Source organism: Bos indicus, chromosome 7, assembly GCF_029378745.1.
Source record: "Bos indicus isolate NIAB-ARS_2022 breed Sahiwal x Tharparkar chromosome 7, NIAB-ARS_B.indTharparkar_mat_pri_1.0, whole genome shotgun sequence".
NCBI lineage: Eukaryota > Metazoa > Chordata > Mammalia > Artiodactyla > Bovidae > Bos > Bos indicus.
The window spans coordinates 2,105,422-2,130,507 of NC_091766.1; the positions used below are offsets into that span (position 1 = coordinate 2,105,422).

The 25,086-nt window shown below is 52.3% G+C and overlaps 1 protein-coding gene across 1 annotated transcript in view; it reads left to right on the top strand.

Moving 5' to 3' along the window:
• Window positions 1-25,086, top strand: part of ADAMTS2 (ADAM metallopeptidase with thrombospondin type 1 motif 2) — a 242,247-nt gene that overhangs the window by 125,960 nt on the left and 91,201 nt on the right. The window contains exon 4 of the mRNA XM_070792386.1: window positions 19,731-19,933. Within this exon, the coding sequence (XP_070648487.1) occupies window positions 19,731-19,933 (203 nt within the window). The remainder of the gene's footprint in view (window positions 1-19,730; window positions 19,934-25,086) is intronic.

Consider the following 25,086-nt stretch of genomic DNA (forward strand, 5'->3'; position numbering starts at 1 on the left):
CATCTGTTGATATCCATGTGTAGAGTCTTCTCTTGTGTTGTTGGAAGAGGGTGTTTGCTATGACCAGTATGTTCGCTTGACAAAACTCTGTTGGTCTTTACCCTGCTTCATTTTGTACTCCAAGGCCAAATTTGCCTGTTACTCCAGGTATCTCTTGACTTCCTACTTTTCATTCCAGTCCCCTATAATGAAAAGGACATCTTTTTTGGGTGTTAGTTCTAGAAGGTCTTGTAGTTCTTCATAGAACCATTCAACTTCAGCTTCTTCAGCATTACTGGTCAGGGCATAGACTTGGAAGGATTACTGTGATATTGAATGGTTTGCCTTGTAAACGAACAGAGATCAGATTGCCAACATCTGCTGGATCATCAAAAAAGCAAGAGAGCACAAAAAAAAAAAAAAAAAAAAAAAACCTACTGCTTTATTGACCATGCCAAAGCCTTTGACTGTGTGCATCACAACAAACTGTGGAAAATTCTTCAATAGATGGGAATACCAGACCACCTTACCTGCCTCCTGAGAAATCTGTATGCAGGTCAAGAAGCAACAGTTAGAACCGAACATGGAACAATGGACTGGTTCCAAACTGGGAAAAGAGTACGTCAAGGCTGTATATTGTTACACTGCTTATTTAACTTATATGCAGAGTACATCATGTGAAATGCCAGACTTGATGAAACACAAGCTGGAATCAAGATTGCTGGGAGAAATATCAATAACCTCAGATATGCAGATGACAGCACCCTTATGGCAGAAAGTGAAGAAGAACTAAAGAGCCTCTTGTTGAAAGTGAAAGAGGAGAGTGAGAATGTTAGCTTAAAAACAATGTTCAGAAAACTAAAATCATGGTATCCAGTCCCATCACTTCATGGCAAATAGATGGGGAAACAATGGAAACAGGGACAGACTTTTTCTTGGGCTCCAAAATCACTACAGATGGTGACTGCAGCCATGAAATTAAAAGACACTTGCTCCTTGGAAGGAAAGTTTTGACCAACTTAGACAGCATATTAAAAAGCAGAAACATTCCTTTACCAACAAAGCTCCATCTAGTCAAAGCTATGGTTTTTCCAGTAGTCATGTATGGATGTGAGAGTTGGACTATAAAGAAAGCTGAGTGCCAAAGAATTGATGCTTTTGAACTGTGGTGTTGGAGAAGACTCTTGAGAGTCCCTTGGACTGCAAGGAGATCAAACCAGTCAACCCTAAAGGAAATTAGTCCTGAAAATCTATTGGAAGGACTGATGCTAAAGCTGAAACTCCAATACTTTGGCCACCTCATGTGAAGAACTGACTCATTGGAAAAGACCCTGATGCTAGGAAAGATTGAAGGTGAGAAGAGAAGGGGACAACAGAGGATGAGATGGTTGGATGGCATCACCAACTCAATGGACATGAGTTTGAGTAAGCTCTGGGAGTTGGTGATGGACACGGAAGCCTGGTGTGCTGCAGTCCATGGGGTCGCAAAGAGTCGGACACGACTGAGTGACTGAGCTGCTTGATCTACAGAACAGAGACTTCACATGCAAATCCACATTTCAGACTTCTTTATAAACATAAGGCCCAGTAACACAGACCTACACACTCCTAGCCACTGCCTTCCACCATTCCACCCCACCTACTTCCCCTTCCCACCCCTGCTGTGCCCTTTTGTCCCTGGCCCAAGTCAACATTTCCACCTGGCTTCTCTTAGGAGAGCGATATTTCTCAGTTAAGAGTGAAAAACACGAAAGATGAGCCAAGAAGTCCCCCTGTTTCCAGGAAAAATGGGAGAACATATCTCTTTCTGGAAATGCAGACTATTTCTCTGTGTTCAATATGTAAACAACGTGTGTCTGGGTCAAAGAGAGAAAGGGATATGGTAACAGAGCTGGCCTAGCCACCTGCACATGCTGAGTCCTTGCCGCTGGCACAGCTAGGCCCCCAGGGCTGGGAGCCGCAACGAGGGTCTCTTTGGAGTGATGCCTGCCCTGTGGCTGGGCCTGGTGATGTGTTCTCAGATGGCTCCCGCAGGGCATTGGGATGTGCTAGCAGCTTGGCAACTGCTCTCCCAGGAGAAGACAGAAGATCAGTAGCAACATCACCAGCTGCACAGCCAAGTGGGCGTGAACATGCAGCCCCTAACCTCCCGGCACCACTCCCATGACGGGGAAAGCGGTAGACACACCTCCCTTCAAGGTACTCCCCGCGATTGTGACTGCTCCTCCCAAGGAAATGCTGCTTCCATGCCTGCAGCCCCTTAAGCTCTCTCAGCCTCAGTTTGCTCAGACGTATAATAAGGAAGACAGTTGTTTTCCATGTATCCAACAGGTGGTTTTGGCCTCCGGCTTGTTGGTTTATTTTTGCCAAGCCCTGTCAGAGGTCCAAGGGGGACTCACTCTTCCAGGAATTCCCCAGAGTGTGTGTGTTGTAAATGAGCATGTGTGAATGTGTGGTAAGCACGTGATTGTGAGTGTGTGAGCTTGTGTGCACACGTGCCAATGTGTGTCAAGCCAGTCAGCAAATCTATGAAGGTGATATAGCCCCAGAGGGCTGTCATGGGGGTGATTCTTCAGATGAAAGGGGTCTGGCAGATCACTGGGACTGAAATACTGGAGGAGTGAAGGAACCAATGACGGAATGAAAACACAGATTTTGGGGGCCAGGTGGATGGCATAGGGAAGGGCAGCCAGTCAGAAATTTCCTGAACAGGAGGAAGGTTGGGGCTGGACCTTCAAGGAGGAGCTGGATTTGCCAGGCAGACAGTGGTAGCTAGGTCTGGCGCTTGGGGTGTTTCTGCCCCAGGGAGTAGTGTGTGCGAGCTTCAAGGGTGGGAGAAGCCAGCAAACGGAGACTGGCAGGTGGGCCGGGGCAGGGTCATAAATGGCCTTCCCTGCCCTGCTTGGAGCTGCAGGAGATGGGAGAAGCAGGTGCCAGTAGCCCCTGTGGTGTCTGTGTGCCAGGCTGGTGGGGTGCCCGCTGGGGCCAGGCCAGGGCACTGTGGTCCAGGAGCCGACTTGCACAGACCCTGGCGGGATCACATCTGCTTTTAAACCAGGAAAGGAAACCCCAAACATGTTCAACTTTGTGATGATTCTTGCAGTCTCCGCCTGCCCAGCCACTGGCCTGTCCTGGGAGCCCTTGGGGTGTCCAGGGCAGCCAGGGCCCTGGTGAGTTGGCCCTGTGCCACCTCCCTGCAGAAAGGGCAGCCCTTGGTGGGCGTGGGACTCAGCATTGGATTGCAGCCTCCGCCTCTGCACCCCAGTCTGTTAGGAAAGGCCCCTGTGAGGCTGTGTCACAGATTGAATTTACAGCGTTCAGCACTTGCTCTGATTTCTCATTTCCTCCCTTCTTCAGATGAGGCTGATCAAATTAAGGCCCGTCAACACCATTGTCTGCCGGGAGGCTTGGTGCTGTGTAGGGAGCCCAGAGTGTGTCCCTTCCTGGCCACGGTGGAAGCGCAGCAGCTCCAGGTTTCCAGGGAGTCCCTTGGTGACCGCAGGATGTGGCCTTTCAAGGCAAGGAGCACCATGAGAGAGGGACATGTTGCTTCATCCATACTAATTGGTGTTCCCTCCAGCCCTGCAGGCTTCTGAACCCCCTGAGCTCACACAGGAAGGCAGCAGAGGATAACCCAGTTTCTGCAGGCATACCTGCATACCATTTCTGGTATGGTGGGCGTCCACAGTGGGCTGAACTGGGGGCCTCTCAGTCTGCACCCTGGGATTTATCCATGGCAGAGCTGGGTCTCTTGCTGGTGGTGGATGGAGAAAGTCCAGAAAGGAAGGCTGAGCCTGTGTAGTGGGGAGGGCTGATGTGTCCCTGGGACTTGCTGGGAAGCTGGGGGCTCAGGGCTCCCTATTCCTGGGTCAGCAGTGTTTAAGAGAGGACGCACGTGAGCCCCGTGCAGAGCACTTCTCTGGGCTGACCCAAGGTGACTCTCCTGCAGGACAGGGTCGGACATGAGGAACATCAGGCAGCAGGTCATCTCTCCAGTCAGAAATCCCCACTCCCTCTGCCTCGCCCAACCTGGGATCTTCAGAATCTTTCTGTCTGTTTTCCTGCTCAGTCCATGGAACGTTTTTGTTTGTTTGGTTTTGGTTTTTGTGTGTCGTGCAGTGCGTGGGATCTTAGTTCCCTGAGCAGAGATCAAACCTGTGCCCCCTGCAATGAAGTGCAGAGTCTTAACCACTGGACTGCCAGGGAAGTCCCCAGAAAGGTGTTTTTTTTTTTTTTAATTTTTTATATATTAATTTTTGGCTGTGCAGGACCTCCTTTGCTGTGTGCAGGCTCTTCTCTGAGTGGGGTTACTCTCTCGTTTGCCATGTGCGAAGACCTCATTGCTGCGGCTTCTCTTGTTGCTGAGCACAGGCTCTAGGGTAAGGGGGTTTCAGTGGTTGTGACTCGTGGGCTCTAGAATGGGGGCTCAGTAGTTGCCCCGCGGCGTGTGGCATCTTCCTGGACCTGGGATTGAGCCCATGTCCCCTGCATTGGCAGGTGGATTCTTAACCACCGGACCAGCAGGAAAGTCCTCATGGAAAGGTTTTAAAGCATTAGGCCCCGCAGCGCTTGGGCTCCCCTCCAGCATGCACTGATGAGTGGAGCCCCTCCATTGGAGGGGCACCCCCTTTCCCCCAGAACTGTGCAGGGCACCACTGAACGTGATGGCCCTGACTATGGGTCCTGAATATGCCTCCCTCCTACCATCCGGCACACACTCTCATTGAGAACATCTAACAGTTCCAGTTCAGAGCAGAACGACAATGCAAAGAATGAGATGGGAAGGGGTGCTGAGCAACTAAGGCTACTTTTTGCTTCCATGGAAATGCCATCCTGCCTCCCTGGGTCCTTGTTGGAGTCCCACATCTCAGGGCTTTGAGTGGACGTGGTGAGGTGGAGCGTGGGTCTTTGTGCTGCAGGGTCACGGTGTGTGTGGCTCTGGGACGAGGTCTCCAGCTTAGCAAGGGCCCCCCAGCCCTTTCCGTTGCCTCTTGTATACCAGCCCCAGTGCAGCTGGCTCTGAGGGGTGCTGTCCAGGGCTCAGGTGCAGTGGGCTGGATCCTGAGTCAGACCCTTACCTGCTCCCTTTGCTCCATGAGGCGGTGGCTGGAGCATGAGTTTCCTGGGCTTGTCCCCCTATCCGCACAGGAGGGAGTCAAGCCCTGCTCCGTGGGGCTGCTGGGAAGAGTGAATAAGAGATGAACATAAAGCCCCCATGTCACCAGTTTCATCTTCATCATCATTTCCCTGTCGTGCTGCTGATGGGGTTGTCTGGAGAATTCTCTTCTCCATCCTAGGATGCTGGCTTGGTGCTAGGATGTGGACCTTCCTGCCTTGCCATCCTGAGTCTCAGCATCAGCGAGGAGGAGCCCTTTATCCTCTCCCCAGCCCCTCTGTGTGCCAGGCTCCAGGTGCAGCCAGGAGGGTAATCCCCCAGTCTTGTGGGTGGGGGCTTGGACAGGTGCCGAGAGTTCCTGCATCAACCATGATGGCCTGGCATGAGCGGGCCTAGAGCAGGGCTGTGCAGCCTCCTGCACCCGCAGCATCTGTTGGCACCAGGCCCCTCTCAGAGCACTGGGACCACCATGCTGCAGTGGCCTCGCCCACCCTGCAAGACACGGGGCTCAATATCTGAAGAGATGAAAGGCCCAAGAGGAGAAACAGGTTGGCAGCTGGAGAGAAATGCCTTGAGCTTGGATTTGGAGACTCCAAAGACTGAGTGGCTGGTTCCTAGCATGAGCAATCACAGAGGGATGGGGGTGGGGGCAAATTCAGGGGCCCTTGGGATGAGGATGGAGCTGACTCTGTTCCTAGTGGGGGCCTGGTGGCGGCAGGTGCCATAGCCCCCGGTGGGCAGTGCACCTGAAGGGGTGGGATGGCGGGGAAGGAGGCATTCGGTCCTGGAAGTCCGAGTGTGGAGGCCTGAGGGCCTTCCAGAGAGCTGGATGTCCAAGTCTGGGATCTGGAAGGCATATGGAGCTGTCAGCAGGGATGTCCCTGAGGGTGTCACACTTGGACAAGCTGTGCCAGGGTGGAGACTGTGAGGACTGTGGTCCCTTGACGCTGGCCGTCAGCACCCCGCTTGCCAGCCTCTCACTTCCTCTACATTCACAGTGAAATCCCAGGGAATCCTCCCTTCTGTTGGGACCTGTGGGTGTCTGTGTTTTGTTCTGAAGTTCACAGTAAATATTTTCATTAAGCGATCTGCCAGGCTCTCCATTGTATCCCGCCATCTGGCTGCTGAGTGCTGGGGAGCGGCAGTGTGGAGGTAACTCAGGGCCAGTTTCCCTCCCCTCAGCTGACCGCAGCGGAGAGAGTGTCTGGTGCCCTGGAGGCTGAGGCCGGCTTTAGGGACCCGCCTGCCGTGACCATGTGCAGGACCTCCCCGGGGCAGGGCCGTCAGCCCCGGGGCCCCAGGGGCCTGCTTCCTGAAGAAGCCACGTGTGTTCCTGGGCCTGGGTGGGCTTCAGAAGCCACCTGGAGCGTGGTGCACGGGGAGCAAGCAGGTGCAGAGGAGCTGAGGCCGTTCAGCTGGTGTGGGGGTGCAGAGCAGGCCTGGGGTGTTGGGGCTTCCTGTGTGGGGGCTACAGACGCAGGCCCCAGGTCCTGCTGCGAGGAGCTCCCCACCGCCCTGGGTGGCCCATGGGTTTGGGCCTCGTCTCACATGGCCTCGACACTTGTGCAGGCACCCTTACCTCCAAGGACTGAGATCCTTCCAAGCATCTGTGAGGAACTGAGCCAGAGCCCCTTTCTCTCGGCCACATACCTTAAATCCCCAGTGGACTTCCTCTACCCCAGATACCCTGCTGCTGCTGCCGCTCAGTCGCTTCAGTCGTGTCTGACCCTGTGCGACCCCATGGACGGCAGCCCACCAGGCTCCCCCATCCCTGGGATTCTCCAGGCAGGAACACTGGAGTGGGTCGCTGTTTCCTTCTCCAGTGCATGAAAGTGAAAAGTGAAAGTGAAGTCGCTCAGCCGTCTGACTCTTAGCAACCCCATGGACTGCAGCCCACCAGGGTCCTCTGTCCATGGGGTTTTTCAGGCAAGAGTACTGGAGTGGGTTGCCATTGCCTTCTCCACAGCTACCTTGGGGTTTCTCTAAAAACAGGAGGTATAACAGAGCAGTACCATGTGATGCCTACAGCCTGATGGTGCTCTGGTTATCAAACCAAAAGATGGTGTCTAGCTTAGGGCAGTATGTGTGTGAGTGTGTGTGTGTGTGTGTGTGTGTGTGTGTGTTGGGGGGGACATGTTAGGATTCTTGTGGTTTCAAGACAGAAATCCAAATGAATTGACTCAAAGAGCTGGAGAGTCCAGGGGTATGTCAGCTTCCGGTACGGCTGAAATTCGGACCTAAATGGCATCACCTGTTCCCTTCCTGTCCCAGCTCTGCTTCTCCTGGAAGGAGGTGGTGCCCAGCAGCCGCTGGCCCACTTTGTCCGCCTCAGCACCCCCAGCAGAGAGAAAAGAGGACATGTCTTCCCAGAGACCCTAACGGATGCTTGGCACGGGGGTTCATTGGCCTGCCTGGGCCAGGTGGCTGCTCCTGGACCTGAGGATCCAGCAGCGTTGACTCCCCTTGAGAACTGGGAGGGCGTGGTGGGTCACCAAAGAAAAACCAGGGAGCAGCTCCCGGAGAAAGGCCAGGTTGCCACGCAGCACAGCTGTGGGTGGCTCCATTCACCTCCAGCGGAGCGGGGGTGCTGGGGAGGCCCGGTGGCTCATGTCCACCACGAGGAGCACCATTGCCCTGTCTCTGGGAGGGCAGGCTCCAGGGGCAGCTCCTTCCCCATTCTCATGAGCTCCCATTCCCCCCATGAAAGTGCTAGAATGGTAAGGAGTCTGGACTCCAGGCATTCACGCATCTCCCAGCGCTGGTCTCAGACTCGGGGCAGCCGTTAACAGATGTGCCCCTGGTGGACGAGCTCCGAAACGCTGGTCGGGCCCCAGCCGCCCCACCTCTCCTCCCCTCCACCTCGAGTCATAAAAGTGACACCGGACAGGCTGTGTCTGCCAGAGTTGCAAAAATGAATTCTGACTTGGTAATGAAGTTATAAAGGGCTGGGAGGAAATAACCCTAACGAGCTGCTTTTAATAAAGCTCACCAGTGGGGCTCGGTGCTGATGGCCCCCGTGGGGCTGAGCCTCTTTCTGTTTGCAGAGCCTCCAAAGATCCTGCCAGCTTCCAAACAGTGCTTTTGCTGTGTCCTAATTATGCTTCTGCATAAACATATTTTATCTTAATGATCATCTTTAGGGGAATTTGCAGTCACAGAGGGCTTGTCTCTCAGTCGTTAACAAATGGAGAGGAAGACTCTCCCCCAGGTGACCTCTCCTGGCTGGTGGCACCGCTGTGCTCCTGCAGGGTGCTGTGCTCAGGAGTCTGGGCCCGGCCCACTGCCCCCGCAGAGGCCTGCACTGGTTGTAGAAGGAGAGCTGGGCCGGAATCCTGGACCATGTCCAGCACCTGGTCAACACCTCAGTCTGCAGAGAGGCCTGTGTTTCTCAAGACTCACTTGTGACCTTGTTCGCAAGTTCCCCAGAAAGGGCCTTGTCACTTCCCAGAGAAACAGAAGCCAGACCAACCATGACCCCAGGCTGCTCCATTCATCTCCTCCAGGAGCCTCCGCCCACTGGGGGCAGTGCCGCCCTCTCCTTGCATGGCTGGTGTGTGCTTGTCTTTTGTTTTAATTTAATCACCTTTGATATTCATTAATATATATATATATATTTTTTTAAATGGCTGATCAAATAATAAAACAATAAATAAAATTAGTAGACAACAGGGCAGCAATTCCAAACTGGATGATTTGGTAAGTGGTAGAAGTGGAACAGGTATGGACATCCTGGAAATCTGGCAGTCCTTACTCGATGATTATAAGAGCATGTTAACTCAGTAATTTCACTCTTGGGTCTACATCCTAAACACAGGGTGTCCTTAGGACATCCCAGTCCGCTCCTTGAACTGACCCTTGCCCTGGGGGCTCTTCTCCCCTCCCCTGGACTGGGCACACAGGTGGTCACAGTCCCACAGGTCTCTCAGGAACATTGTTCATGGCAACGTTGCTTGGGTAGGCTGGGGGGCAGTTGGCAGAAACCTGGGTGTCATCAGTGGACGAGAGGGGCAAATCTGGCAGCTGCACTCCACACAGGCTTGAAGATAGACAGACAGAGTGGTGAGTGAAAGAAACAGGATGAGATACAACATGGCAGCACTTGTCAATTAAAAACAAACACAGTCAAAGAGCAGCATTGATTTTGCAAAAATACACTCTATCAAAAGGATGCCCTTTGATTATCTTAGAATGGTGCTCATTGCAAGGGGAAAGGAGAGAAAGCTGGTTGTGGAGATATATGCCTTCTTCTATTTTTTTTTTTTAATGATATTGGGACAACTGTTTAGATAAAGGAGGAAAAACTCAAATAGTGGCTTCGCACCTAAGCAGAAACCAGTTCCAGTCCAGTTGGTGACCTGGGATGATGAAAATGAAGTCATAAACATGCTAGAAGAAAGTTGAGCTAAAGGCTTTCTTATGATCCCTTTATTAGGCAGGCTGTGAACGCTAATGCCAGTGCCCCTTCCAGGTTCCCCCAGGACTGCCTGTTGCTCACAAGCAGCTTTCACACCCCTGGCCTCTGCTGGACAAGCAAGTGGGTGGAAGTCCCTGTGTGGATGAGAGCCAGTCTCTCTGCCCCAGTGTTCAGGAACCCCTGAAGCTCAAATCTCTACTACCTCCCTGCAGAGCAGAAACTGCCATGTGTGAAGAAGGGGAGAATGGCTCTTATGGAATAGACCGGGGTCAGAGGCCAGCCCAGCTCTCCTTCTGCAACCAGTGCAGACTCCTGCAGGAGTGCGGGCCAGGCCAAGAGTCCTGGGCCCAACCTGTGCAGGGGAAGTCATCTGTGGGAAAGTTATCTTCTCCATTTGTTTTCCTGCATCTAATGCTTGTTTGAAAGTGAAAAAGTTGCTCAGTCGTGTCCGACTCTTTGCGACGCCATGGACCATACAGTCCACGGAATTCTCCAGGCCAGAATCCTGGAGTGGGTAGCCTATACCTTCTCCAGTGCATCTTTCTGACCCAGGAATAGAACTGGACTCCTGCATTGCAGGCAGATTCTTTACCAACTGAGCTACTGCTGGTTTGGGGAAGTCTAAAGCCATTGCCTGGAAAATCCGATGGGCAGAGGAGCCTGGTAGGCTGCAGTCCCTGGGGTCGCTGAGAGTCGGACACGACTGAGCGACTTCACTTTCACTTTTCACTTTGATGCATTGGAGAAGGAAATGGCAACCCACTCCAGAGTTCTTGCCTGGAGAATCCCAGGGACGGGGGAGCCTGGTGGGCTGCCATCTATGGGGTCGCACAGAGTCGGAAATTAAAAGACGCTTACTCCTTGGAAGGAAAGTTATGACCAACCTAGATAGCATATTAAAAAGCAGAGACATTACTTTGCCAACAAAGGTCCGTCTAGTCAGGGCTATGGTTTTTCCAGTGGTCATGTATGGATGTGAGAGTTGGCCTGTGAAGAAAGCTGAGCACCGAAGAATTGATGCTTTTGAACTGTGGTGTTGGAGAAGACTCTTGAGAGTCCCTTGGACTGCAAGGAGATCCAACCAGTCCATCCTAAAGGAGATCAGTCCTGGGTGTTCATTGGAAGGACTGATGCTAAAGCTGAAACTCCAGTACTTTGGCCACCTCATGTGAAGAGTTAACTCACTGGAAAAGACTCTGATGCTTGGAGGGATTGGGGACAGGAGGAGAAGGGGATGACAGAGGATGAGATGGCTGGATGGCATCACTGACTCGATGGACATGAGTTTGAGCGAACTCCGGGAGTTGGTGATGGACAGGGAGGCCTGGTGTGCTGCGATTCATGGGGTCACAAAGAGTCGGACACGACTGAGTGACTGAACTGAACTGAACTGAAAGCCGTTCTGCTTCCGGTTCTTTTGATTTCTTCTGTAACTGCTTCCTCTTGACCCTCTCTTATTCTCTGTGAAAGTCTGTAGAATGTTACTGGTGTTCTGAAAGTTCACGGTGATGCGACATGGTGCTGGTGTGTTTTCATCTACTGTGTTGGGCGCTAGCTGGGCCCTTTCAGTCTTGGAGCACCTTTTAATTGTAGGAATTTTCCTGAATAATTTCATTAGTTTTTTCCTCTCTGTTTTCCTTTCTTTATGGAGTTTCTAGTATATGGACGATTTTTTTTTCTTTGATTGGGTCCTCCAATTTTCTTATCTCTTTTTCCTGATGGTTCAAGCCTTTTGGTCTTACTGCTTTACTTTCTGGGAGATTCTCGACTTTGTCTTCGTAATCCTTTCACTGAATTTACTATTTCTGCTGAAAAGTTTTTAATTCCAAAGGATCCTTTTGATTGTCCTCATTTTGTTCTTGTTCAGTGGGTGCAGTGTTTCCTTCAGGCTCTCAGGGGTCACTAATAATAGGCTTCCCCACCTTCCTAGGCAGTCTCTGTTTCCTCCATTCTCCTCATTTTGATTGTTGTGCTTTTTATTGATCTCCATCTATGGAGTCTGGGGCTCACCCCGGAGAGCTGGAGATCCTTGGCTGGCTGCTCATGTGCAACCTGGGCAAGAGAGGAGGTGACTGGGAGCTCGATGCAGGTAGTAGGGGAGCCATGGACAGTCATGTTGCCTTTTGGTCTTTGGTCATATTCCCTGAGAAGCCTCCTTCCAGCTTCCTGCCTGAGGGATGAAGGCTTGAGTAGCAGCGTTCTGGGAGTGGATTGTGGAAGTAGGCTGGTGTCTCAGCACTCATTTCATCCTCCTTTTTAGCATGGGACCTATGCTCTCAGCTACACCCGGTGCCTGCAGCCCAGAGATCTCGAGAGAGAGTGCGCTTCCAGACCAATGCAGTGTGAGTTACGGGGCTGCTACTAGGATGCAGGTTGTGAGAAAGGGATTTGGCCTTAGCTGACAACTACTGTTTATTTCAATCCACTCATCATCCCGCTTCTAGAGGTACTTGGTGCCTTTGGAGGATTCTGCGATGCAAACTGGAAGCGTCTGGCCAGCTTCTCGGATATACTAAGCCCATTACCATGTGGCCATCTGCTCTCCAGCCTGCAACAGTTCTGTTATTTTTTTCCTCTCCTGCTCCCCCTGTCCTTGTTTGCTTGTGATTTAAGAAAAAAAAAATTATTCCTTTACTAAAATTATAATGGGGTTCCAAGGAGGAGAAAAATTGGATATATGTGTTTAATGTACCGTTTTTACCTAAGGTCCCTTCTATGCTTAGATTTGCGTTTAGACTTTGTATTCAGTTCCATGATCTATCTTTCATAACGGTCATGCCACTGTGATCTAATTAACGTTATTTTGTGATGTGTTCTGAAATTTTGAAAGGTAAATATCTCCTTGTTATTATTCCTTTTTAATAGTTTTTTTCCAGCTAATCTCCTATATGTAGTCTTCCAGTTGAAGTTTGGAACTATATTGTTAGATTTTAACAGTTTTGTTTTTTTTTTTTAATGGAGAGGGTGTTAAATTTATAGATTGATTTGGAAGACAATCAGCTTGCAGCCCAGGATACTGTCATTGTGTCTCCAGTTACTGACGTTGCTGCTGCTGCTGCTGCTGCTAAGTCGCTTCAGTCGTGTCCAACTCTGTGCGACCCCAGAGACGGCAGCCCACCAGGCTCCCCCGTGCCTGGGATTCTCCAGGCAAGAACACTGAGGTTGCCTTACGCTTTTCGGGAGAGTTTTGACTATATTGTGTTACTCTTTGTGTCATCGTTCTACATTTCCTATTTTTGTTTATACCTAGATATTTTGTGGGGTTTAATAGTCAATAAGCCTCTTTTCCCATTCTGTTTCCTAGCTGATGTCTGTTATGTACAAGAAAGGTATTGATGTTTGCATACTGATTATATGGAGGATGAGAATTAACTATTTCTTGTAGGTTTGGTAAAACTCTTGTGTAAAACCTTCTGAGCTTGTCTTTGACTGCTTTTTTTTTTTTCCATTTTTTTCTAAGGTTTATTCAAGGTTTCTACTTGAGCCAACAATTAGAATGTATGTTCTCTATTTAGTCTAGGCTTACTAGAACTGTGTTTTTAATTTCTGGTGTTTAGGGTTTGAGAGGCTTCCTTCTTGTTTTCTTTGATTTTGATCTATGATAGCAGCTGTGATTTTTGAGGGCATGATTTTTGAGTTTCCCTTTTGTCTTAATGTAAGTGAAATTTGGAACTTGTGCTTGAACAGCACACATTCTCTGCTTGTTGAGCTTAAACATTAGGTTGTTTTAGTAACTTAGATCTTCTACAGTAATTCAGGGCTTCCCTGGTGGATTAGTGGTAAAAAAAAAAATCTGCTTGTAATACAGGAGACAAGAGATGCAAGTTTGACTCCTGGGTTGGGAAGATCCTCTAGAGGAGGGCATGGCAACCCACTTCAGTATTCTTATCAGGAAAATCCCATGGATAGCCTGGCGGGCTACAGTCGATGGGGTCACAAAGAGCCGGATGTGACTGAGCACGCACGGTAATTCAGATCCTGCCTAATGTTTCACCTAATTCATCTGGTGTTTTCTGGAGTAAATATATTACAATGCACATGAACTGCGGCTTTGCCTGTTTCTCCTGTACCAGGCTGAAGCTCTGTTAGGTGAATGAAATTTCATCTCTTTTTTATCTTTCCAATGAATTGTTGATCAGTTTGTCCCTTTAATGTCAGATTATATTTTATCTCATAAATATCATTATGCCTGGTTCTGTTTTGTTGGCAGTTACATGGTAACTCTCTTTTCACCCCATTTGTTTTCACTTCTCCTGGGTAATTTTGTTTCAGTTACACCTTGTGTAAGTAATTTACGGCAGGATTTTGTGCCAGCTCATGCTCCTATGCCGGTCGCCTTCCTGTTGCTCTTGCTGCCCGCTCCCCCATCCCAAGCCTGGGCTTCCTGGCCCTGCTGTGCCTGCCCTCCTTCTGCCCAGCTCCCAGGGGCACCCCTCCCCGCACCCCCCACTGCTGGGTCTGTGCTTCCTCCCACTGTGTCTCTACGGGGGCTCCTGCCCCTCACAGCCCTGCTGGGTGGTACCCGGGTACCTGTGTGTATCTGTGGGGTACCAAGGCATACAAGACACTTCCGAGGGGGCCTGTCTTCCAAGGGGGCCTCCTTCAAGTGGAGTAGACAGGTAATGCCCAAGAAAATTCATAAATGAGATTCAAGCTGCAAACAGTGGTACATTCCATGAAGGAGGAAAACAGGATGCTGTCACGGAGACACTGGGGGAAGAGAGAGCCTATTTTAATTTAGGATGAAACAAGGCAAATCCCCCTGAGGAGGGGACATTTTAGCTGACACCTGCAGGATGAGAGGGAGTAGGTCCAGGGAGGAATGAGGGGAAGATCATTTCCTGGAGAAAGGACAGCAGTCTTCCCCATCACTGGGCAGTGGCTTCTCAAGGCTCCGTGCCCTCCTCCCTTGTAGATGTGTCCTTGGGGGAGGCAGATGGGGACCATGTCCAGTGCGGGAGGCAGAGGCCTGTGAGCTCTGTTCCCTGTGGACCTTTCGGGGGCTCCTGCTGGACCTGATAGGAAGGCTAAATCTGGGCAGGAGCAGCAGCAGCAGAAAGGGCATCCCAGGAGAGACGAGTGCAGCGAAGGGCTGGGCATGGGGTTTGCACAGGGACAGCCAGCATCCAGGCCCCTTGAGCCCACACCTGCTGCATGGCGCTCCCACAGCGTTTATAGACCCAGGTCCCTGGGCTTGCTCTTCTCTGCACTAAACACGCTTGCTTGTTTCTCCCAGTTTTGGTTTCCCCACGCCATCTCTTGCTGCTGGTGAGATACACAGGCCACTCCAGGGCTCGTCAACAACTTTGGATGCTGTGGCTTGGGCTGGGTCCCGGCCCCTCCTCTGTGGTGCGACTTGTCTGCATCGCGTTATCTTCCTGAGGCTCCTTGATGCTAAACTGAGACAGTAATGAGGATGGGGAGGAGCCTCCTACTTGCTGAGGGTTGGATGGCTGGGTCGTAGTGGAGGTTTGCCTGTGCACACGCGCCAGCGCACCAGGCTGCAGGGGCAGCGGGAGCCGGGCAGGGTCCTGTGATCCAGGCACTGTGGGTGAGCTTGGCTGCTGTGACCCGCTTGTTCCCCTGGAGCGCAGGCACTTCAGGGTTTCCTGGATGCCATTCTGCGTCCCCTTCTTCCATCCTGTCCACAGACTGCTATTGATTCTTTGAGGGATTTTGTCTGCCCTCCTGTAGAGACGCTCAAATGAGGGACAGCTCTTGGAGGCTTCCTGTTGAATCATCCTTTGCCCGAGACATGAGCTCACCAGAAGGGTGCCCCCAGCACAGGGAATGCCAGCAACTAAAAGCCCGTGGTTGCCCATTGAAAAGACAGGGTTCTGCCACAGACACCTCCACTCAGGGGAGCCTCAGCCTGCTGGGGTCCAGCCTGCTCCTGTCTGCTGTGGATCAGCCCCCAAAGGGACTGGTGACTTCTCCCCATGTGGGAGGCTGTGTGCAGAGGTGGCTGTGTCAGGAGCCGGGACAGATTGTCCTTCGTCCTCGGCAGGAGATGGACAGTGCAGACTGCTCAGTGTCCAGGCCTGGCCAGAAATGAAGGGTCAGGCACAAGGCTAGGTAAGTGCTGGGTCACTGAGGCTTGGCCACTTACGAGCATGCAGGAGCTGCCAGAGGAGGCGGGAGGGGGACTGAGAGGAGCTGGGGCCTGTAGACCGGACAGGCAGCCCTGTGCAGGCAGATAGGCCCTGAGGCTGGGCGTGGTTGCAAGTAACCAAGAACAGCCCACTGAGGACCTGAGCGGGACTCTCAACCTGAGGGGCAGGTCTGCTAGGAGCCGGCACCAGGGCACAGCTGGGATCTCCGAGTGGCCTAGCCTGTAGGGTTGCGCCCACTGTAGGGAAACTGGGAGATGTCCAAGAATGAGAAAGTGGAGCGTCAGCCTGGCTGCTGGATCCCGTCAGTGCTCACGTGGCCCTGGGACTGGGGGCCCTGGGTCTGGGGCCGGCTCCCTGTGCCATGCTAGGGCTAAGCAGGGCTAGGGCTCCCAGGGACTGACTGCAGGGCGGGGCTGCCACCTTCGAATTGCTTGGGGGGCCCTGTTTGCTTCCCTTCATCTGCCCTTTCCTTTGGATTCAAGCACAGCTCTACAGGGGCTGGGTCTTGGGAGTGGTTCTAGGACATAATGTCCAAGTCACCCTCCAATGTTATCATGATTGAAATAATAATGATAAGAACAATTATGCTTGTGGTGAAATGAATGTTTCTAGTGCATTCTTAGGAAACATTGCTGTCTTTATGGACCTGTAACATACAGTTTAGTTAAAACAGAGTTTGCTCAACAGAAGCAACTATAAGATGTACCCCAGCCAGCATGTCCTGATGGTAGCCCCGAGCCCTCCTCAGAGAATGTCAGGCCAAGTCCCTGCACAGTGTCTTCATGGTTCAGGGTCTGGGGCCCACGCTGAGGCCTGCAGAGGTTAGGTGGGCAGAGAGGACAGCGGGCCAGGAGGGCTGGGGGCCCAGACCTCTGTGCTGTGTCCCAGGCATGGCCATTACTCCACAGCATGAACCCCCCTCTCCCCTCTACAGTGGCTCTGTGTCCTAATTTCTTAGACAAGCTGACTATTCTAGATTTTTAACATGAAATCTCGAAATTTGAAATACTGTTGACCAAATGCAGTATTTAAAAAAACACACAGCCCTAACAGGCACCCCCGTGGTCTGGTTTTGCCCAGGGACCACCTGTCAGTGAACCCTGGCTTGACAGGGGCAGAGGGTAAGCTCCAGCCTCTTCCCCAGGAAGAGTTCTTTTTTAATGAAAATTATCATCTTTCTGCTTCCCAAGGTGGTTCTGAAGGTGAACTGTCCCTGCTTGTTGAAAATGCAAAGAAATAAATGTGTAAAAATAGAGCAGCCATTCTTCACCCCCCCGTCAGGTTTAAGTAGCTGATGTCTCCCCTGGGAGCAGCAAGGATGGCCCTGAATCATCTCCAGACAGCCCAGCAGAAGGACTAGCTCTTCACAGGCGCCGGCCCTGGAGCGGCCCTTGGCAGTGCCTGCCATGTGCATGTGTGTGTGTGTGTGTGTGTGTGTGTGGAGTGTGTGTGCACACATGTGTGGAGTATGTGTGTGTGCATGTGTGGAGTGTGTGTGTGTGCGTGTGTGTGGAGTGTGTGTGGAGTGTGTGTGCGCGCACATGTGTGGAGTGTGTGTGCGCGCACATGTGTGGAGTGTGTGTGTGTGCATGTGTGGAGTGTGTGTGTGTGCATGTGTGGAGTGTGTGTGCACGTGTGTGTGTGGAGTGTGTGTGTGTGCGTGTGTGGAGTGTGTGTGTGTGCATGTGTGGAGTGTGTGTGTGTGCGTGTGTAGAGTGTGTGTGTGTGTGTGTGTGTGGAGTGTGTGTGTGTGCATGTGTGGAGTGTGTGTGCATGTGTGTGTGTGGAGTGTGTGTGTGTGCACGTGTGGAGTGTGTGTGTGTGCGCATGTGTGGAGTGTGTATGTGTGCATGTGTGGAGTGTGTGTGTGTGTGCATGTGTGGAGTGTGTGTGTGTGCGTGTGTGGAGTGTGTGTGTGTGCGTGTGTGGAGTGTGTGTGTGTGTGTGTGTGTGGAGTGTGTATGTGTGCATGTGTGGAGTGTGTGTGTGTGTGCGTGTGTGGAGTGTGTGTGTGTGCATGTGTGGAGTGTGTGTGTGTGCGTGTGTGGAGTGTGTGTGTGTGCGTGTGTGGAGTGTGTGTGTGTGCGTGTGTGGAGTGTGTGTGTGTGTGCGTGTGTGGAGTGTGTGTGTGTGTGTGTGTGTGGAGTGTGTGTGTGTGCGCGTGTGGAGTGTGTGTGTGTGCACGTGTGTGGAGTGTGTGTGTGTGCGCGTGTGTGGAGTGTGTATGTGTGCATGTGTGGAGTGTGTGTGTGCGCGTGTGTGGAGTGTGTGTGTGCGCGTGTGTGGAGTGTGTGTGTGTGCGTGTGTGTGGAGTGTGTGTGTGTGCGTGTGTGTGGAGTGTGTGTGTGTGTGCACGTGTGTGGAGTATGTGTGTGTGCATGTGTGTGGAGTGTGTGTGTGCGTGTGTGCGCACATGTGTGGAGTGTGTGTGTGTGCATGTGTGGAGTGTGTGTGCGTGCGTGTGTGTGCATGTGTGTGTGCGCGTGTGTGGAGTGTGTGTGTGTGTGTGCACGTGTGCATATGAGGAGACACGGGGCACTCAGGGCTGTGGCAGCGACACAAGGGCCCCAGGAGGTACAGGAATGCCGTAGACCCTCAGCCCAGCCCTACCTTATTCCTCTTTTCTGTGAAGCGCTTCCCCTTCCACTGCTCCTTCGCCTCCACTTCTTGGTCTGTCAGCGACCAGGTGGCAGGTTTGTGCCCCAAAACTAACAGACAGCAGGTGTAAAGAAGAGAGCTTCTGCCCGTCTCGGGGGGCTCTGTCAGTCCTCCAGTCTGTAAAGTGGAGTCAGTAATGCCCATCAAAGAGGCCTGTTGTCAGCACTGGATAAGGACACATAAGCAGAGGGCCCGCTGGGGGAGCAGGACCTTGGTGACAGGCTGCCTTGCTGTATCTCCAGAGGAGCCAGGAGACAAGAGCCTAGGGGACGAGTGAGAATTGTTCTGGAAGACTCTCTGGCGATGTCATGATAACCTGATGTCCTAGGTCCTTCCCAGGGCAAGAGTTTCTGAGACACACCTGCTTCTCCCCTCACCAGGAATGCCGAGGATAGGGGGACCCTGGGGTCAGAGGCCTGGAGCGGATGCAGAGATCCATGCAGGGGTGTGAGGGGCTTCCAGGGACGTTGGCACTGGTTCTTACTGGGCAGTGTGGTCTGTGGCTGCCAGCAATGCTGAAGGTCAGCCCAGCCAACTCAGCTGCAGCCCTGGGAGGTGGGGGCAGCGGCTCTGGTCCATGGGGGGCTCCAGGCCCAGTGGGAACGCAGAAGGAATGGAGACATGCTGCAGCTCTGCAGAAGATGCAGCGACACCCTGGGGTCCTGGCCTGATGGGATGCAGCCCCCGGCCCCTCAGCGTGGCCCCAGGCCCCGGATGGGCTGCCCCGCTCTGAGCCGCGTGTTAGTCTGTGGGGGCTGGAGTGAGCCGTGGCCAGCAGACTGTGGACTAGTTGCCATGTGAGGGCTCATCCTGGGCTCTGCATGATTATCAGGAAGCCTCTCGTCTCCTCAGAACGTGGCACCAGGGGCAGGCAGAGGTCTGGGCAGGGGAAGGGTGCCCACGGGCTGGTCCCAGCCCAGGAGGGAGTGGGTGGACCAGGCTGAGAGAGGAGGGACTTTGCTTCAACCAGGGACTGAGCCAAAAGCCCCAGAGGGGAGCTGTCTGGGAAGACTCTGTGAAACACGTGCCACCTGGGCTGGGCCTCAGTTTCCCCGGTTATAAATGGGCCGGTAACACCTGGGGGACCAGCCTTTTGGCACTGGGCGAGTATGTGAATGGGTGACAAGAGCTGGCTCTGTCCACCAGGCTCCCTCCTCTCCGTTCATCACTGGGTGCCAGGCCCAGCCCCTGGGATGGCCGAGCTGTGGGTTTCCATGCTCCTGGGTCTGAGCTGACTTGCCTATCACAACTGCGCTGTCTGAACCTGTTTGCTCTTCCGTGAAATGGGGACAGAAGTGCCCTGGGTCACAGTGCTGTGATGATGGCAGGCTGATGGCCACACTGGCATCTTGCAGGGGCCGAGTTGCATCTGAGTGGGGTTTTTTCCGGCTGCAGTTGCCTTGTTGAGTCTGGACTGCTGCTACAGGCTGTGTCCTCTCTCTCCTTTCAGGGATCTCCGCAGACAGCCTGGACAGCCTCAGCCGTGCTCTGGGTGTTCTGGAGGAGCGAGTCAACAGCTCCAGGCGGAGGATGCGCAGGCATGCTGCCGACGACGACTACAACATCGAGGTCCTGCTTGGGGTGGACGACTCTGTGGTCCAGTTCCACGGGACGGAGCACGTGCAGAAGTACCTGCTCACCCTCATGAACATTGTGAGTGGGGGTGCGGTGGCGGGGGAGGGCTCTGGGGTGGGGCTGGGAGGCTGGGGGCGTGGGTGGGCCAGGGCACCTTTGCTTGCCACAGCTTCCTGGTGGAGCTGGGCATGAGTGAAATGGTCACAGGGAGGCTCTGGGTCTACAGGTGAGAAGAGGTGACCCTCCTATCGACCTTGTTTAGCCTGACTTTTCTCATCTGCAAATGTTGGTGGGGATTCTGACTTGGCAAAGCCATTTATATGCTAAGGCCATTTTCTAGACACTCATCATTTGTGTACTCCTCCTCCTCCTAAGTCGCTTCAGTCGTGTCCGACTCTGTGCGACCCCATAGACGGCAGCCCACCAGGCTCCCCTGTCCCTGGGATTCTCCAGGCAAGAACACTGGAGTGGGGTGCCATTGCCTTCTCCGATTTGTGTACTAGTTTTCTTAATTTTTCACAATACCCATATTGTGTAGGCTATGTGTTTTCATATAAATCAACTGATTTTTTAAAAGCTTAAAATTATTTACAAAAGCAGCCTCACTTTATTGTAAACTGAAAGTCCCTCGGTCCTGTCCGACTCTTTGCAACCCCATGGACTATATAGTCCATGGGATTCTCCCAGCCAGAATACTGGAGTGGGTAGCTGTTCCCTTCTCCAGGGATTCTTCCCAGCCCAGGGATCCAGCCTAGAGATCAAAGCCAGGTCTCCCACATTGCAGGCAGATTCTTTACCAGCTGAGCCACCAGGGAAGCCAAAGAATACGGGAGTGGGTAGCCTCTCCCTTCTCCAGCAGATCTTCCTGACCCAGGAATCACTGGGGGCTCCTGCATTGCAGGTGGATTCTTTACCAGCTGAGCTACCAGGGAAGCCCAGTTTATTGTAAAGGTGTTGGAGAAGACTCTTGAGAGTCCCTTGGACTGCAAGGAGATCCAACCAGTCCATTCTAAAGGAGATCAGCCCTGGGATTTCTTTGGAGGGAATGATGCTGAAGCTGAAACTCCAGTACTTTGGCCACCTCATGCGAAGAGCTGACTCACTGGAAAAGACTCTGATGCTGGGAGGGATCGAGGGCAGGAGGAGAAGGGGATGCCAGAGGATGAGATGGCTGGATGGCATCACTGACTCGATGGACATGAGTCTGAGTGAACTCCGGGAGTTTGTGATGGACAGGGAGGCCTGGTGTGCTGCGATTCATGGGGTCACAAAGAGTCGGACATGACTGAGCGGCTGAACTGAACTGAATCTAAAACTAAAATGCAAGGTGATAAGGGGATGACAGAGGATGAAGTGGTTGGATGGCATCACCAACTCATTGGACCTGAATTTGAGAAAACTCGGGGAGATGGTAAAGGTCGGGGAAGCCTGGCGTGCCACAGTCCACGGGGTCGCAAAGAGTCGGACACGACTGAGTGACTGAACAACAGTTTCAGCCCCAGCTGGACAGCTCTGCTTTCTGCTCTGCAGAAAGGAGATTAGCATGTGTCAGAGAGGAGGACAGAGAATAACACCCATCCGAGGTTCCTCCTTGAGGCAGTCAGAAGAAATAAAGACTAAGAGAGTATCGGTGTCTCCCTGTGAGGCCGGGCTCCTTAACTGAGTGACTGTGTGCCACCCACGCCCCCTGTGGCATCACCGCGCACCTGCCCCACCAGTCTCCTGACAGGTCACACCGTCGTGTCTCCCTGCATGCCAGCCCTCTCATCCCAGAAGGGGCAGAATTCTGACCTTGCAGAGAGTGCAGCCCTGCCTGCCCTGAGTGGCACAGAGGTCCTGCCCCTCACGGCCTGGCGCCTCCGCTGAGCCCTGCTGGGAGGACAGCAGGGGGCCTGTGTCCGTGGGAGGAGTGGCTTTGCAGGGGGCTGGAGACAACCAGGGAAGCCCCGGGGATGGGGAGTCCTAAAGCAGAAGGGCTGTGTGCCCCAGCCTGTCAGCTCTGCTCTGCTTCCTGGGCCACAGTGAGCCCCTGGGGACTCAGCTGGCCCTTGGGCAAGACCCTGCTCCCAGAGCCCCAGTGAAGAGATAGGTCAGGAGCAAGAGGGAAGAGATGAGTGAGCTGGCCACGGGGTCACGGGACCAGGAGGCCCCTGCCTGCCTACCTGCCTCTCTTCCTCTCCATCTGCCTTAAGTAAGTCACTGACTCTGGAATGCAGCCACCTCATCTGCAAAGCGGGCTGACATCTGTTACATTTGCAGATATTATTTTACTTTGGAGAGTGTTGTCACACTTAATCTCACTTACTTTTGAAAATTACCTTTAATATAATAATAATAATACCATGATGCCTACAAATATGGAGCTGTTTTTTTAAAACTCTTTATCGAATTTGTTACAATATTGCTTCTGTTGTTTATGTTCTGGTTTTTTGGCTGAGAGGCATGTGGGATCTTAGTTCCCCGACCAGGGATTGAACCTGCCCACCCCCCTGCATTGGAAGGGAGAGTTTTAACTATTTGACTGCCAGGAAAGCCCCAAATATTGAGATCTTAATATGTGATTCTGTGTGGCAGGCTTGTACTAGTCACTTATCATGCATCTCTTTGGAAATCTTCACACTAACTCTATAAAATTGGTAGAATATAAAATCTTGTCTGCCTTCAAAATATGTTTTTCCTCAAACATTATACCACTCTCTAACTCGGTGGCCAAAAGGACTGGGGTGAATTAGAGTCCTGAATCCTGGTAAAGGAAAACTACTCGTTTCCTCTACTCATACCAACACTCGTGACACTAACGACCAGAATTAGCATAGACCCCAGAAGGTAAGAGTTCAGTCGCACGAGACAGCCCCGCTTTAAACGCTCATCTCAAGCCCCAGAAGTATAAGATGTCAGCTGTACTTGACCAACCAACCACCAGCTCCTCAGGTTCAATAATTTGCGAGAGTAGTTCCCAACTCAGGGACCCACTTTACTTACTATCCCCAGTTATTATAAAGCACACAGCTGAGGAAAACTGAGGAACAGCCAAAGGGAGGAATGCATGGGGGAGGTGCATGGAGCTTCCGTGGCCCCTCTGGATGCACGTCCCTGCCAGCACCTTGATGTGCTCACAAACTGAGAAGCACTCCAAACTCCATTGTTTAGAATTTAATGGAGATTTTGTTTTGTAGGTGTGATTGGTGGGAATCACTGGCCATGGATGGTGGTGGTAGTTTAGCCGCTAACTCATGTCTGACTCTTGAGATCCCATGGACCGTAGCCCGCCAGAAGTCTCTGTCCATGGGATTTCCCAGGCAAGAATACTGGAATGGGTTGCCATTCTGTTCTTCAGGGCGTCTTTTCTTCCCAACCCAGAGATCAAAGTTGGGTCTCCTGCATCACAGGAAGATTCTTTACTGACTGAGCCACCAGGGAAGCCCATGGGTGATTGAACTCAGTCTCCAGCTCTTCTCTCTTCCCTGAAAGTTGGGGATGGGGCTGAAAGTTCCAATTCTAATCATACAGCTGGTTCCTCAGGCTACCAGCCTGAACTCTGAACAATCTAAGGGCCCACCAAGAATACCTTCATTAACATGAGCTCAGGTAAGGTTGAAAGGGGCTCATTATAAATAGCATAAGGTGCTCCTCTCACCTCTATCATTCAGGAAATTACAAGGATTTTAGAAGGTTTGTGCCAGAAATGTGGGGCAGAGTCCAGATATATGTTTCTTATTATTTGTATCTGGATTACTCTTGGCCCTACTACTACCAGCTATGTCTCTAAGAATGGGCTTCAATCTTCTGAGCCTTGGTTTTCTCATCTTTAAAATGGGCAGTCATTTTTATCTTGAATTGTCAATGAGCATTAAATTAAATAAATGAAGATGAACTTGCTTTTCAGTCTCTAAATAAATGTGGGTTTTATTGTGATGGTGGCGATATTTATTAATAGTTTAGTGATAGCAGGTTTAGAATTATTCTTATCAAGTCTGACAAGGACCCTGCAGGAGTGTCTTCCTGAGGCTTGTGGACCAGCTCTGCCTTTTGCCTGAGGTGGAAGCCCCCTCTGCCACACACACGTTGTGCCCATGAAGTGCTGGGAGGAAGTCTAGAACTTTGTCTTGGTTTCACCAGTTAACTTCACTTTATTCATTTACACTGCCATGATCCAACTGAACCTCGATTTTGGGTAAAGGGATGGTTTGGTTAGTTTCTTGAAAAGCATGAGAAGTATAAAAATTCTGCTGTTGAGACAACAGAAAAGGGATTATAGGAGATGAATCGGAGGAGCCAGGAAAGAGTAACTGGGCTGTGTCTTGTTTCCCTGCTTGTATCCAGCAGGTGGTGCTTGTCCCAGGCTCAGGGGTTGGTCCTGCAGAGGCAGAGGGCCTGGCGGACTCTCCTGGGCTCAGGGAGACACTGCAGCGGGAGGTGTCTGAGCCTCCATGCTGAGCTCCCACTCTAAGGGTGCAGGGTGTTCGCGGGAGATGAAGCACCCTTCTTGGGTCCTGTGTTGCATTAAGCATACTCACCTTATTGTGCAGCCAGGCATCACTACCACCCATCTCCGGAACTCTCTTCATCTTGCAGAACTGCCCCTCTGTACCTGCTAAGCAATAACTCCCCAGTGCCCCCTCTCTCCAGTCCTTGGGAGGCACCATTCCACTTCCTGCCTGCTCTGCCCTGCCTCTGAACTTGACCAGTAGTACCATGGGCAGCCGCGGGAGTGGGGGCCTTTAGACCCTGTAGGTGCTGGCCCACTGGATCTGCAGCCAGCGCCCCATGGGCCCCACAAGGCCTGGCCAGGGTAGGTCTCCCCCTTCCTGTAGATGCACAGCCCATCAGGAGGCTCCCCAGCACTTGGAGCCAGAGCGGTGCCGTGGAGGACAGGAGGCTGGCCCAGAGTGAGAACGGCCAGGACCAGGGCAGAAGTGTTCCCAGCTCCCCAGGCTTGGGGCTGGCCCTGGGCGGACAGCCTGTTTCCTGAGGAAGGTCGTAGAGGCTCTGGGAGGAGGGTCTGTCGGGGGTCTGGTGGCAAGAACCTGGGAACTGTGGGCTCCGAGGAGCAACAAGGCCGAGTGGGGCCAGGTGTCGCTGTGGCTCAGCCCCGGCAGCGCTAAGCCACCTTGGGGTCCCTCATCACTCAGTTCCTCTGCTTGCAGGACTCCCTCTGGGTTCTCTTTGTGGCAGAGCCGGGGCTGGGACACGGGTCCTGCTGTGATGCTGACATTCCAGGTTCATCAAGT